At 42.4% G+C, this 16,147-nt stretch overlaps 1 protein-coding gene across 1 annotated transcript in view; it reads right to left on the bottom strand.

Annotated features, from left to right (window-relative positions):
* hgfac (HGF activator) overlaps positions 1-15,877 on the bottom strand; it is a 17,932-nt gene extending 2,055 nt beyond the window's left edge. The window contains exons 1-11 of the mRNA XM_080791985.1: positions 15,523-15,877; positions 15,281-15,344; positions 14,394-14,487; positions 10,815-10,888; positions 10,544-10,687; positions 10,123-10,254; positions 7,485-7,595; positions 5,333-5,510; positions 4,276-4,379; positions 2,732-2,993; positions 215-354 (exon numbers count right to left, since the gene is read on the bottom strand). Of these exons, the coding sequence (XP_080648111.1) occupies positions 215-354; positions 2,732-2,993; positions 4,276-4,379; positions 5,333-5,510; positions 7,485-7,595; positions 10,123-10,254; positions 10,544-10,687; positions 10,815-10,888; positions 14,394-14,487; positions 15,281-15,344; positions 15,523-15,627 (1,408 nt within the window). The 5' untranslated portion in view covers positions 15,628-15,877. The remainder of the gene's footprint in view (positions 1-214; positions 355-2,731; positions 2,994-4,275; positions 4,380-5,332; positions 5,511-7,484; positions 7,596-10,122; positions 10,255-10,543; positions 10,688-10,814; positions 10,889-14,393; positions 14,488-15,280; positions 15,345-15,522) is intronic.
* Positions 15,878-16,147: the final 270 nt, after the last annotated feature.

The following is a 16,147-nucleotide window of genomic DNA, read 5'->3' as shown; positions in this document are numbered from 1 at the left end:
GTGTGTGTGTGTGCGTGCGTGCATGTGTGTGTGTGTGTGTGCGTGCGTGTGTGTGTGCGTGCATGGAGGAACACATGGACACAGCTGTTCATTAGAACACAGCTGTGCACGCAGACTAGCATATCGAGTGAGGTTGTGAGTCTGGGGGGGGGGGGGGGGGGGGGGGGGGTTCATGAATCACTAGTTCATGAATCAGTGTGTGTGTGTTCTTTACCAATGTCATGTAGCGTTGGGTTAAACACAGAGAATCGCTTTGGGAAGATGTAATTCTCTACACCGAAGGTCCTGGTATTGGGCCCGGTGACGTTGAAGTTCTGCTGGCCGAACACCACACGGATCTGATGCTTCAGAGGGCTGTGGAAAGGAAAGGGAAACACATACCATTATTTATTCCTGGTGCCGTGCACTGAGTCTGGAATGCTCATAAAACCTCTAGGTATACTGTATGGATGTATCGTGTCCCCATGGCACAACATTTATGATCTCTGAGGCATTCGTGCTCCGCCCACATTCTTTACATGAATGATATCAAATTAATCCATTTTGACCTGAGATCAGATTCTAAAAATGTCTTCTACATCCTGACAGTTTTCTGAAAAAGCTATGTTTCTATAGCAAAAAACGTTTGGACAGGTTTTTCAGCTGGGAAGAAATGCTTTGGTGGAACTAAGAAATACCCCCAACATTTTTTATTCAGACATCAGAACACGGAGTACTTGTAGAGAGGCTTTACTAAATTGGGACTTGAAGGGGAGAAAATGTTTATCTTTTGTCTTGAAGGGGCATGTTTTGCACAATAACATAGTCTTTTCATTATGTCTGCCCACGATCTCTGTGATTCATACAGTACGTTTGTTTACCTCAGTCACTGATACTAAAATCTGATTTTTTAACCTGTGACTTGACACCCATACTGTTATAAAACGGGGAAAAAAAGATTTTGAAAATAAATCAGAACACTTCAGAATAAATTGTATTGGCTACAACGTTTAAAAAGAATATTACTGGGTTAGTTTCTCTATGTGAACTAAAGCTGAGAAAAGGCAGCTCTAGTATAAAAATTAAATGACTAAATTACTTTTTGATGAAGACTGTTTGAGGATGAAGATGTACTCATGTATGTAGAGTGCATATAGGCACTTGAAGATGTACTCATGTGTGTAGAGTGCATAGGCACTTGAAGATGTACTCATGTGTGTAGAGTGCATATAGGCACTCTACACTAACCTAATAGGTGTTAGGTTATGAGTTAGGGGTTCTCTGGACTGGATGTTTGTCTAAACATAGCATGTTCATAAAACTGTGTTTATGAAGGGTCAATGTCAAGTCTTTAAATCATGCGTTGGTCAAGTTCCACCCACTTCTTCAAATGCCAAAATTAACAGATGATAGCAATAACCTTGCACCTCACCACTATGTGTTTATTTAATCTATAAGTAATAATATTTCCTCCTCCTTGTAAATTAAGACTGGTCCAAAAAAGTTAAATCCTGATGTTACATAATGAAATGCCATTACCAAAAGAAAATAAGTTTCTCTCAACATGATTCAATGTAATGTTCACTATCTGACCCATCATTAGGTAAGGGCTTTATCTAGAAGTACCTCTTTTCTGGTCAGTAACATTATCAAGATACTAGACTGATAGTCTTCAAATAAGCAATGTAATATATTTGCAATATTTATAATATTAGACATAAGCTGTGATCATCTAAGGGTGGCAGCGGGGGCAGTGTATTGAATGTACAGGGTTTGATGAGGGCCCAGGTAGGGTCGGGCCTACATTTTCGGGCCTGTTGAGAACTCTAGTTTTCAGCCGGCTGCCAGGCGCGGCTGCACAAATAACTCTGGGGCAGGCCTGCATGTCTAGAGTCAAAAGGGAGACATCGAAGAGGAAGGATGGATGGGGAACGATCAACATATGGAATGTCATATTGTCGCAAAGCTTGTCGACATTCGAATGTACAACTGCATATACAAGGCGTGTCCCAGTGCAGACTGTAACAAGAAAGTTGAAGACCTGGAGAGTAGAAAATACTTCTGTTCCAAATGCAAAAAAAACCTTTACAGACTTTGAATACAGATTTCTGCTGAAGATCAAAATAGAAGACTCTACGGGCGAACTATGGGCGACATGCTTCCAGGGATCCGCTGAGGTTCTGCTGGGTCACAGTGTACAGTCACTGGCAGAACTCAGAGACACTAATGGGACTGCTTTCAAAAAGAAATCTCTACCAGGCATGTCTTCATAAACACGTGAATTTAAACAAAAAAAGGTGGTAAAAAGTTCCATATATGGGTACTCCCGGCTGACACCCTAATACAATCCCTGTTATGCCCATACAGTATATGGAGATCCCAGACCGTGATCAATATTAAGCCCATATATAGGAATGCCAATATATGATCATATTGTGACAGTCTCATGGTAACCACTGTGGTTGCCGCAAAGGTCGCCGTTAACTATGGAGTCATCACGATGACCTGGGGCACCTGGGGGGGCTTGCCTGGGTTGAGTGACGGGAATGTTCACGACAGAGTGACGGGGATTGTGGGTTAGGTGACAAAAATGCAAGGTTTCATAGTTATCTGCGACATGGTCGAACAGGGTCCTCCTCATCAATATTTCTTCATGGTTTAATTCTTAATGGTCTTGCATGCAAGTTGATATATCTATCTCTTTACAGTATCTTTACAGTATCTATCTCTTTACAGTAAGGCATAGTAGTACCTGCGGAAGAAGCAGTGACCGGCGGAGACAACCCAGCATGAGGAGATCAGCGTGCCGGCACAGAAGTCCTTTCCGATGTAAATGGCGGCCATCCAGGGGTGAGTGCCGGGTAGAGCAGTGTTGCCGCCCAAAATACGACCCCTGGCGATCGACAGCCTCTTTTTGTGCTTCTTCCCACATACAGGCTTTTTGTCTGGCTTGTTGCAGGGTTTATTGGCGCCAGGGAGAACCCTGAGTGGTGGTATTAATCTACGAGAAGATGCTGTGTGAGAAAGAAGAGAAAAAAGGAAAGAGGAGGTAATATTGTTATTTCACATTTCAAATGACTTTATCCATTTAAATTTAATGAGGGACTATAGCTAATAGAATACACCACAAACTACCATTAGAGCTAGTTCTAATCTAAAGGAATCTCTGGGGCTACAGACAGATAAACCATGTCACTACAGACTACAGTTCCACCACAGTTTCAGCTATACTTGGCTGAAACATGCTCCTAATAAATAAATACCTCTTCTTATCATTTTGGATTTTACAGCCAGACCATTTCTCCCTGTGCAAAACGTAGAAAACAGCAGCTATTCCATAGGATGAGCACAGTAGGACACACGGTTATACAACGTCATTGTAAAACCAGGCACATTTCTGCTGCTAATCATATGCTGATGGCATAACAGATGGGAAGAGCTGTTGGGGTTCTTCTATAATGTCAGTGAAACACATGTGTCATGGCTTGTTCCTGCTCACTCAACAGAGCCCAGAAGAGTAGCACGCTGTTGCCAAGTGGCAGCCATGGAGGTTAGGTATATAAATACCTAACGTGGCAAAAATGGTGATTTGAATAAAAGATGAGGATTGTAATCCCCTGGTGGTTGCCCGACAGTGAAGACTAGTGCACATGTGAGTCCAAAGTGGAGACGGGCTGTCATTGGTACAAAATAAAACAGAAAAATCTCTGCTAACCATTGGCTTGTGATCTCTATACTTTGCAGCAAACTCATTGGAGAGAATTGTTCTACCATGAGCTTCTTCAGCAATGGTATCATTTATCAATCAAGGTGATCATTAATGTGTCAGATATAACTGTGAGTCTATATAACCACAGAGGAATGGAGCACATTCCATAAAGAAGCAACTGATCATAGTCATAAACATTTGATATGTCCAATAAAACCTACATGACAACACTATCTGTGTGTGTGTGTGTGTGTGTGTGTGTGTGTGTGTGTGTGTGTGTGTGTGTGTGTGTGTGTGTGTGTGTGTGTGTGTGTGTGTACATGTACGTATGCCTGTGCGCGTGCGTGAGTGTGTGTGTAATTCAGTGAGAAACTCGAATAAGAATAACTAACAGTTTACTTTTACCAATGACGTTAATTGTACTTGGAGAAAAGCTTTAACTAGCAAAAAAACATCTGAAGATGTCCTTAGACATTAATAACTTTGTGACAAGCTCCTTGTATAGAGGCCTATTTACATGATATTTACATGGAATATATAACATAATCAAGTTTCAAATATATTCTATCCGTGTGTCCCTTACTCACACACACTCATCACCACACAGGGCTGGATGTCACAGTTCTCCCAGGAGATGGCGCCGTGATGTAGGGTGTAGCACCAGGGCCCTGTCCTGTCCCCATCTGGGTTTCTGCACGAGCACACACACACACGCACGCACGCACGCACGCACGCACGCACGCACGCACGCACACACACACACACACACACACACACACACACACACACACACACACACACACCACACACGGGGGGGGTCATAAAATTGATGATGATTGACATTCAAATATTTGCGATTAATGATTATTGGCCATGCACATTGGAACATAAAAAATACATTTCTCACACACACACATGACCTCATTCCAATTATAAAACCTGTGATTTAGGTTAAGAGTTAGGTGTCTCCAGTGAAGTCAAAATGATTGTAATCTAAGTAAATTAACATCAATGAATTATATCAAACTGTTCCAATTAATTTTCCACATTGCCATTTGTCATCAATCAATCAATCAATCAATTTCAAGTGGCATTTCTTAAAGTATTTATTTAAAGACGGTTACGCCGCGGACAAAGCCAACTCAGATCGTGACAAATCATGACAATGAACACAATGTTTTGGGCCGATCAAATAATTTATAAGAAGAAAAACAAAACAAATAGTGTTCTCTCCTGCCTTTATTTTCTTCTTTCTAATGATTTGATCGGCCCAAAATATTGTGTTCATTGTCATGATCTGAGTTGGCTTTGTCCGCGGCGTAACCGTCTTTAAACAAATACTTAAATGCCTATGAGGAAAATGAACAGCGATTTCTTTTATCGGGTCTCTCGAGGGGGCGGGACTGCGACGCTCTATTCCGTACATACAGTAGTGAAGCCACTCCTCCATCGCGGTCAAAACAGTAGTAGTATAATATGTACGGATTTTGGGGTTTTCTAGGCGTGTACTGTATGTACAGAATTGCCAATCCATGCTATTTCACCGTATCGGGGAGGGATCGGGCTGTCATTTTGTAGAATGGTCCTCAGGTCTAAATGGGTCATAATAATGGTTGAAGTGGTAGAGCCCCTGAAGTCACACACCTGCAGTAGGCGTGTTCTCCCAGGCCCCGGAGCGGGGCCGCGACCACCGTGCCCACATGGAGCTCGTCATGCAACAGGTCGGAGTTCCATGGCAGGCAGGGGGCGCCAGACACCGTGGTGCGCACCAGCCCCCGATAACCTCTGCCTCGGTTGTTGTTGTAGCACCGTGCCTCAGGCTCTGGACACACACACACACACACACACACACACACACACACACACACACACAGTCACACACACACACACACACACACACACACACACACACACACACACACACACACAGTGAACATCTTTATTTGCATTTCACATTTTACAAGACATTCTTGAACACAAACAATAGTGGATGCGCAAACTTGGAAAGCTCTAAAACAAGTGCTTCAGGACACAGATCACGGGTACAGAAAGCATCGCCTTCTCCATGTATGGCGACTGCCAATTATTGTTGCAGACACTGAACAGAATTTTGCCAATGCCTGATCAGCTCTCGGCTTGGACATGCCTTCAATCTGCAGGCCCCTCACAACTGATTTATGGACATTACAGAGGGTTCCAACACACACGCAAAATAATTATTGTGATTATCTTGCGGTATCTATCTAACTGTCTATTATTTTGCCTATAGATCATTTTTTATTTAATTTTTATCCACAGAAGCATAAACAACCTGCCTGGTAGCACTGTGATAATCCTGTAGTTTTCAACACATTGGAATTAGTCCACGCAACAAGTCTGCCAAACATCTACTCACATCAACTTACAATAACAACTGTGGTTGTAATGGGTAGGTGGGTAGTTAAAAGGTGCTCAGTCATGCTGTCAGCGGCTTTAATTAAGTGGACCTCCTTAACACACAATCCGTACACACACACACACACACACACACGCACACGCACACGCACGCACGCACGCACAGTCGCACACACAGCTCAAGTCTACGAGGATGTAGAGTAGACAATGTAAATTTAGAGTATATGAATCATGAAGGTGTGTCCTCGGTAGTAATACACGGTCTGATGGTTTGGTGTTTAATTAATGATACAGAGCTATAGAAAAACAGCTTACTCAGTCAGCAGACATGTCACAACGACCAATAGATAGAGTACTGCTAGTCCTGCATAGTCAATCAGAATACGCCTGGGGAAATCTAAACAGAGGAGGGAATGGACGCTAATGAACCTACGACGCCTACAGCTATTTAAAACAAATCGTATCACCGTCACAATATGAAAGACGGCCTTAAAGTGCTTGCATTGAGGTGAGTAAAATGCAAGCAGTGTCAAATAGCAGTATTACCGTATTTAACAATGTTATAGTGATAAAGTTCAGCTTAACAACTTACTTAAGCTATGTATAAATGAGAATGAATATCTAACAATTTTATAAAATATTAAAAAGAATAATGATACCACTACCTTTCTCCACTGACGAAAACTAAATAAAAACTACCGGTAAGCTATGATGACTAAAACTCAGGCTAAATATACTACTGACAATTTCGTCAACAAATAAAAACTAGACAAAAATGTTAGGAAGGGACTAGTGGACAAGAGATCCAGTATAAGTCATTTTACAATGATCTACAAACTCACGTGTCGCGCTGCGACGCGTTGTAGGCTTGTGGATCGGCTATTTTCAACAAGTGTAAAATGAGCCATTACGACGGCATCAGGGCCCGCCAAAATACATTTTGTTTGACTAAATCAACTGTAGATTTAGTCGACTAAAACTAGACTAACACTAAAACATTCCGGGTGACTAAAATGTGACTAAAACTAAATGAAAACTGTTCAAGAGACTATGGGCTCCATTTTCGTCACCGCTAAACCCCTTATCCCTAAACCTCTTTGCCTTTTTTACTATTTTGAAAAACATACACACAATAGTTCAACTAGCCAATCTATAGTCATTGACACGTTGTGAGCTTGTAGACTGGCCATTTTAACTATTCAAAAATGTTTTTCAAAGTAGTAAAAAAGGCAAAGAAGTTTAGGAATAAGGGGTTTAGCGGTGACGAAAATGATGACTAAAACTTAAAATTTGGTGCCAGAAACAACACTGCTTTACAGTTACACCTGTAAAACTGGGATGTGACAAGCAAAACTTGATTGATTGTGTGTGGCGTCGTCTCCCTTTGCCTTGCAGTACTCACCGAAGCTACAGTACGGTCCACTGTAGCTGTGTCTGCAGTTACACACCTCCTCCCCCGTGGCGGTGATCATTCGACACGTTCCTTCATTCTCACAGGGGTTCTCCCGGCACACTGCAGACAGACATGACACACAGACACACCAAATCAGCAACAAAAAAAAACTCTACTTCAAATTGTCACTATTAGGGTGGAAAAACATGTATGACGTCCAAAGCAGTCACTTTGTCAGGAAAATGGACAAAATAACCAATGTGTTGCAATGGTTCCAACATACTGTAGTTATTATTTAGTCACCAGCTCAGTACTTTCTGTTGGTTCAATATTTATAGAAGGCACAGACACACTTCAGTTCAGTTTAGTTCAGTTCAGTTCAGTTCAGTTCAGTTCAGTTCATTATATTTATAGTACAAAAGCACCCCAAGAGGTCTCTGTGCACTTTACAGCATTAATACATCAAAAAAACAAATCAAAGACACAAAACATAGCAATAAAAAAACATAGTAAAACATGGTAAAATGTGCATAGCTATGGATCATTAAAACTAGGCGGAACCGTATAGTGCATAGAACAAAGATGTGTTTTTAGCCTCGACTTAAAAATGTCCAGGGAGTTTGCATTTCTGACATCTTGAGGGAGAGCGTTCCAAAGACTCGCACGATGTGTTAAAGCTCTGCCCACAACCGTTTTTTTTTATTGTGTGTGACTGTGAGTTTTCCGGCATCACTGAGAGCGTAGTGGCCTTGGAGGGATGTGTATTATTTAATAAAATGGACATGTAAGTATGACCACTTTCACTTTCAAAGTTTTTCAGAAAAGCGCAAAAATATCTGAAGCTCACAACACGTTGCGTTGCGGGCGCGTGGTGAGCTTTATGTGACTGGTACGACAAAGTAGGGCATGCATTTACAAAACAGCTATAAACCTGTTGAAATATGGAGATACAAGGTTTCTCCCCAACAATGTTTTAATCCTTTTATTCGCATTCTAAGGTCAACCTGCTTCATCCAGCTGTTCAACGACATGAACCCTAGCATCCCTATTCTGGGGTGAACGCTCAGTAATTATAGCAGATCTAAAAGCTCAGTGAGATACGTTGTAAAGACTTACTGTAGAGGGAAAAATGAATGATGAAGTGTAAAGTAACCACTCACAGTCATTACATGTATATTGCAATGCAATATGTAATAATTACTGCCAACACAACTGTTATCACTTTTCTAGTCACACAATAGTGAGTAGATCAAAGCCACAGCCATATGGAAACTGACACCAGCCTGCATGAGCCAGTCTCCACACCCTCTGCTCTGAGATGTTTCTGGGATTAAGAGACAAGCTCAATAATGTCAGCACTTTACATAATACTTTACAATGGCCATGTCATAATAGGCAAATTTACAGATTTTGACACCAGAAACAGTTTAGGCCTATATAGCAGTGCTGAAATATTACTTTAATTGTACTTACTTTAGTACTATACATTTGTACACTTTTCAACATTCTATCACACACGTAGATAACACAGTAACAGAAGCTATTTGCTTAGTCTGCTTCATTTCCATTTCAAGCTACGCTAGTGAATACCATGGCAAAAAGCGTCGGTCCAAGGAGCATGAAAGGTACCTATAACTACTTTCCCCTTTTCTTTTCTTTTGCCAGGGAAGTTTCCAAATAGCCGTGAACATCCCTCTATTGAGATGAAAGCACCTGAAGGATCAATGAGGTGTGTCCCCAAACAGAATTCCTGAGTCATTCAGTGAGTCATATCAACTGTCTTTTCTTCTTTCACTGCAACGTTATACTCGCTTGTACGGTAAGGTTCAAGGTTATGCTTTATTGTTACATCTTGTCTACAGGTACATAAGAAGAGTAAAACTTATTTTAGTTTGGCTTCCTTCAGAGAACGCAGCAGCATAGATAACATCAAACAGCAACAACAGCAAAAAGAAAAGAAAAAAAGGATAGAATAAAGAGAGTACAAAAAAAGAGCAAACAAAGAGTAAAAAAGAAGAGTATCATGTGTACATGTGCATGTTTTCCCTGGTGCTAAGGAGACTTGATCAAAGTGTGGGCAGGATTTATTATTTGATACCCGCTGCGTCACTACCATGAGGTACTCTCTGGGTCCCTGGGGCCCGGAGCCATTATGGTGGGAAGAAAATGAAGAGGTTCATAGAGTTCATAGAGTTTAGGAATTGACCCGATACTGTGTGGTGTGATGAGGAAGTACTTTTTAGTGTATGTTTATAAGAGAGCTGCTTTTGTTGTATTTGCCTTTGGAGTCTATTCAATCTGATAAACGAACCCCTTCATTTGAGCTCCACTTAAAAAAATTGTTTTCTTTTTTCAGAAAGCTCTTTGGATTTACAGTATTGGTTTAGAAGAGTAGTTCCAAGTGCTGCGAGCTTGTACATCTGCTATATTTAATGATTTAGAAGGCCTTTGTAGAATCGGCCTCAGGCCTTAATGTGGGTTAACCCAAGAAAAAAGGTCTTGAAAGTCAAGCTCACCTCAAAGGTTTACGGAGGCTTGTAGCTTTAAAATTATCGTCCATAGAACGTACGCTTCATCGAGTTTCACTCATTTTCCAACAAAAGGCAACCAGAGGAAACACAGACAGAGAGGGAGTGGCACGTCTCACCTGTGTAGCGGACTTTCTCACACTCGGTTTCTCCTGCCACACACGTGCACTGTTCCACGCTACGGAGATGAATTCTTCCCCAGGACTCTCCGATGTCATAATAACGCAGGTGTATGGTTTCATAGCACTTCTCTGAAAATAGAGCACAGTATAGCAATGCTGTGACAACTGACAGTGAGGGAAAGGAACTGCATGGTCAGTAGAGCATCACACTGACTGCACCACTGAACAATTTCACTAGTATGGCTGATTTCCGTTCTAAAAACATCCAACAACATGCACGATAGCTCCAATGAACAGCATGTCAGAGACCCATTTGTTAATGACTCTTAGCTCTTTGTTGACTTGTCTCAGCCACTGTGGGACAACATTTTTAAGATAAAACCTGTCATGTCATGAAGAATATTTAAGCTATACCTACTCTGTTCACACCGTCTCCCAGTGAGACTCTCGGGACAGTTGCACTCAAAGGACTGTTTGTGGGGAACCAGCGTGCAGATGCCACCGCTTTGACACGGGTTCACCTGACATGGATCTGTGATCCGTCTGGATGTGTGGACAAAAACTGAAAAATTAGAAAGAAAAATAAATATCAATGAGAAAATGAGGGAAAAAAATATATTCTTTCAAATTACATTTTGTGACCATTTCAGAAAAGAATAAAATAGAAAATAAAGTAAATAAAAACGTACCATTTGGTTGTGAAACTTCAGGTGCACAGTATCCCCACTGCAAGTCCCGGTCAAAGTTGTGTGTGAGAGAGCACCTATACAGCACAGGAAACAGAAACATGCTGTGATGCTTTTAACCACATAAACCCACAATCGACCAACGCACGCACGCACACACTGTGTGTGTGTGTGTGTGCTTGACTTCTGATAGGGACACACGCACACACACACACACACACACACACACACACACACACACACACAGACACACACACACACACACACGCACGCACGCACGCACACACACACACACACACACACACACACACACACACACACACACACACACACAGTAACTATAACAATATGGATGGTACCAACAGGTGAGAAAGTGGCACTGTTGAGCTTCACACTGTGCACAGGTGCATGATGGGAAGCTGAGTTTTTAGTGTAACATCAGTCCTTTTCAGCACGAGTGTCTGTCTGTACGGTTCAGCACAGTATAACAATTAGAGTATAGTTCCACTGCATGCTCACTTCACACAGGTGTGATTTTCTTTTCTTCATCCCACAATTGCGTAACCCAATTTTCTCCCTGTGCCAACCTGAGGAGCTACAGTACATCAGTTCCATTAACCCAAGCCAGAACACAATCAATTGATTGAACATTACATGCTCTGTAAATGCATGCAGTCCACCCAGGATAAGTGAGCACTGACACAACGTAGACGTTCTCGTTGGTGCCCCCACGTCATTCGTGCCCCTGGCCATCCAAGCCGCACGCTACACACTTGCGTGTAGTGATGACCTTAGATGTTCATGCCAGCACCTCTAATGGCTTCCCCCGCCCCTGGCCATCCAAGCCGCACGCTACACGCTTGCGTGTGGCGATGACCTTAGATGACCATGCTGGCTCCCCTAACGTCCTTCCATGCCGTGGCTGTTTATGCCGCACGTTCCATGCTTCGCATGGCGACGTGCCCATAAACGACCATACTCCATGTCTATTCAATAAAACACCCTAAAGGTTCTTGTGTCTGATGCTTGGTCTTTCCTAGTGAAACAGCTTCTGTTCTTTACGAAAACATATTTTAATGACCGATGACTAATAATATATGGACGAGTCATGACTAATTTCTTATCTCCCCCCACGCACCACCCAGTCATTCAGAATGGACCAAGTAGTAACCCCACAGAACCTCTACATCACTTATCAGACCAACATGCTGGTGCAATTATCTGAGGTTGTGATGAATCTGTGAGGTCAGTCATGACCATCAGACAGACACACACAAACACACAAATCCTCCCCCACAACAAACACGGTGCAACTTCAGCTTATGGGTGTCTGCGTAAGAAGAAAGACCCACCCTTCCTGTCGTGTCACAACTCAAGAGAATGATGACATAATCTGTGGCACACCGATCACCCCACCAACAGTCAAAACTGTTGGTGGGGTTTCCCCCCCCCACGCACACACACACACGCACAACTTCTAATGAAAACAAGCAATTTGTGGTATTAAAAAAGTTACCTGACTGCTTAGATTATGACAGCCATTTATGAGCGTACAAGATAAACTATCATGCAGCCTGTCAAAATAGAGAGAGCATGCCCTTGCATGACATGATTGTACTCTAAACCACATGAACGTCCCTATTCTGGGGTAGCCTCGGTCCTTACTTATCTGCGAAAAGAAAAGCCTGGTCACAACGTAAGGCAGAGAAGCTATCGGCGGATGTATCCTCCGGAACATCCGTCAAATGTATTTCCCCCGGATACGATATTTTCCCGACCACTCACAACACTTGTTTCATTCGCGGAGAACGTAAACCGATTTGTAAAGCATCAACGTCATTTCCTTGGGCAATACTTCCGCTAAAATCCAGCAACTTCGGCTGATAGTCTTTTCAGCGTAGGTCTTGCCCAGGGTGATTCTGAATTTGGCAAAAACAGCAGAACGGCTACTGTAGCTTGGCTATTTTCTCCAAAGAGATTTGGCATAGAGCGAAAAAAGGAGGGGGGCTAGTACAGAGTACAGACCCCTGGGGGATTCCGATCAACAAAGTAGGGGTTAACAGGCAAATAGACACTAGGCATGCAAGTAATTTAGCAATGAGCAATTTGGCGCAAGTCAATTAGCCCATTTATCTTGTTAACGATTGCATTATGCTTCCTGAACACTCCAGAACAAATCCCTCAGGAGTGAGTGCTGTAATTAGGTGTAACTACCCGCCCAGTTGGTTGTTGACCCAGCATCCCTCAGTTGTATTCCTGCTTTGTGTCTCAATATGATTTATTTTCACAATCATCGGAGAGCTTGTAGATCTGCTATTTCCACAATTGTATTCATTTTATTTGTCAGATCTTGTGTTTACAAAGCCTAAAACACAAACTTTTTATGTTCCAATGTGCATGGCCAATAACACAATTTACAAGTAAATTAAATAAATCGCAAATATTTGAATGTCAATTATCATCACTTTTATGATCACAACAACCTGTGTGTGTGTGTGTGTGTGTGTGTGTGTGTGTGTGTGTGTGTGTGTGTGTGTGTGTGTGTGTGTGTGTGTGACTGTGTGTGTGTGTGTGTGTGTGTGTGTGTGCGTGCGTGTGTGCGTGGATCACTTTTATGATCACAACAACCTGTGTGTGTGTGTGTGTGTGTGTGTGTGTGTGTGTGTGTGTGTGTGTGTGTGTGTGTGAGTGAGTGAGTCGAGTGAGTGAGTGAGTGAGTGAGTGAGTGAGTGAGTGAGTCGAGTGAGTGAGTGAGTGAGTGAGTGAGTGAGTGAGTGAGTCGAGTGAGTGAGTGAGTGAGTGAGTGAGTGAGTGAGTGAGTGAGTGAGTGAGTGAGTCGAGTGAGTGAGTGAGTGAGTGAGTGAGTGAGTGAGTGAGTGAGTCGAGTGAGTGAGTGAGTGAGTGAGTGAGTGAGTGAGTGAGTGAGTGAGTGAGTGAGTGAGTGAGTGAGTCGAGTGAGTCGAGTGAGTGAGTCGAGTGAGTGAGTGAGTGAGTGAGTGAGTGAGTGAGTGAGTGAGTGAGTGAGTCGAGTGAGTGAGTGAGTGAGTGAGTGAGTGAGTGAGTGAGTGAGTGAGTCGAGTGAGTGAGTGAGTGAGTGAGTGAGTGAGTGAGTGATTGAGTGAGTGAGTGAGTGAGTGATTGAGTGAGTGAGTGAGTGAGTGAGTGAGTGAGTGATTGAGTGAGTGAGTGAGTGAGTGAGTGAGTGAGTGAGTGAGTGAGTGATTGAGTGATTGAGTGAGTGAGTGAGTGAGTGAGTGAGTGTGTGAGTGAGTGAGTGAGTGAGTGTGTGAGTGAGTGAGTGAGTGAGTGATTGAGTGAGTGAGTGAGTGAGTGAGTGAGTGAGTGAGTGAGTGAGTGAGTGAGTGAGTGAGTGAGTCGAGTGAGTGAGTGAGTGAGTGAGTGAGTCGAGTGAGTGATCTATAAGACACAAAAGTTGTCTCTTCGACTAAAACACAAGTATGTAGCAATGCTGCATCTGTGTACCGTATGGGCAGTGGCTGTGTTTGTTTGTGTAACCAAAGCAGTGACTGTGTGTAAGAGAGTGATGGGCAGGTAACAAGCGTCACACAGTCAGGGACTCACCAAGGTGGTGAGGATCCGGTGGTGATGCAATGGTGATGAATGCTTCCACCCTGACGAAATGGGAACGTACATTCTGAGCCCCTGAGAGTAAGCACTAGGGAGAGGAAAAGGCAAGTTTAAACTTCCGACGACCGTATACATCGATCCCCTAAAACAGCTCACTTTTTAAACTCGAAAAGAAACAAAGGTGAGTTGTTTTTGGGAGTGACAACATGGAACATAAATTACATCTGAATTCTGACATAAACCTTCCAATTGGTAAAATTTTAACTTTGAAGGTTAACATATCCTTTTAGTTTTAAAATATATATTTTAAAGCCCACTCTTGTTTCTATCTCTAGTCTTCCCTTTCCTGAAAACAAATGATGGAGCTAGCACAAAAGAAAAAAACGAAATAAAAATATTCTCCCACTTCTTTAATCAAGGTCTGTAAACCTGTGATGTGAAAGATAGTGTCACATTAAAGCAGATTCTGGTAAACTCAAGACATGAAGTATGTGTAATAGAATAGCCATCCCCACAAAACATATATCATGAGAAAGCAGGCAGGTGTCTCCACAACCACAAGCCTCAAGAGACAGAGAATCCTTTCATTTTATCACCAAATCTGGGAACTTGACTTGAACATAATTATTCTCTATTCACAATGGAGGCCTTAGATAGGAGTCGAAGAGAATAAATAAATCTCCCACTTATGGCCTTCTCTATAGACAGCCAAATAGTTGCTGTGTTATGAAAGGGGGTATATGGATACAGGCCAGCATAAACAATCATAGACTTCTGCACTGCATTGCTGCATCGCCAAAAGTAACAGAGTTGGTGTCAGGCTAAATGTTAAGCCACGCAATATATAAATTACCAGGGGTTTTTCTTTTCTGATAAATTACCTTTCTTGCTGTCCGTGTCAGCATTTCTAGTGGTCACGGTTTCGTATCCAGGGACAATTGTTCGCTGAAAATGAAAAAGGGGAAAATAATTAAATTTCTCACAATTCGCAGTGTTCTCAAGTTCAGCAAAGTTTATGGCATGCACTGCCACAGAGAGAGTACCTATTACTAAGGGTCTTGGCTATAATAAATCATGCAATCCAAGGCTAGCAATTATAATGAGGTTTAAAAGATTCACTTACCGTCCGTACACTAAAAACGCAAGGAATTAAAAGTAAGAGAACGTATGCCATAATGTGAATCTGCCTTGGGTAGCCTATAGTCCCTGATATTATGAGAAAACTCATAAGCGTTCCTTGCCTTTGCGTCGCACTGTCTGTGTCACGTTATATCTGTCAGCTTCAAACTCCTCAGCCAGCCTTTGGTCATAGAAAACTTGGGGAAACCTGCAAGTATTATCCCGTCCCTCGCGATTTCTAAGTGTATTGAGTAAACCTGTTGCGTCATTGGACTTGACTTGTCTATCTAATACATTCTCTCTCTCTCTCTCTCTCTATCCTAGATGGTGATGATGGTGTCTCTTCTTAACGGGTTATGATCCAGCCGCCTACGTTCAACATGCAATGCTCTCGTCTCTTGAGTGCATTCAATGCAGTCATTGCAGTGGAAATTTCAAAGAATTCAGAGGGGGCGGAATCCCTTCTTTCTTCCTCGGTCACCATGCACTCACCGGCACCGCGTGTGTTGTCAAACGAAACATTCCAGCTGTGGCATGCTGCGGCAGGAAAAGCCCTTGTCCCATAATAATAATAGTAATAACCGCTCATTTTCACCGGCTGCAATAATCTCTTTCCAGATGTTCTTGTA

This window comes from Protomyctophum bolini (assembly GCF_963924005.1).
Source record: "Protomyctophum bolini genome assembly, chromosome: 20".
Taxonomy (NCBI): domain Eukaryota; kingdom Metazoa; phylum Chordata; class Actinopteri; order Myctophiformes; family Myctophidae; genus Protomyctophum; species Protomyctophum bolini.
Note: the sequence above shows the minus strand (reverse complement) of the source record. Positions and strands in the feature narration are given on the sequence as shown.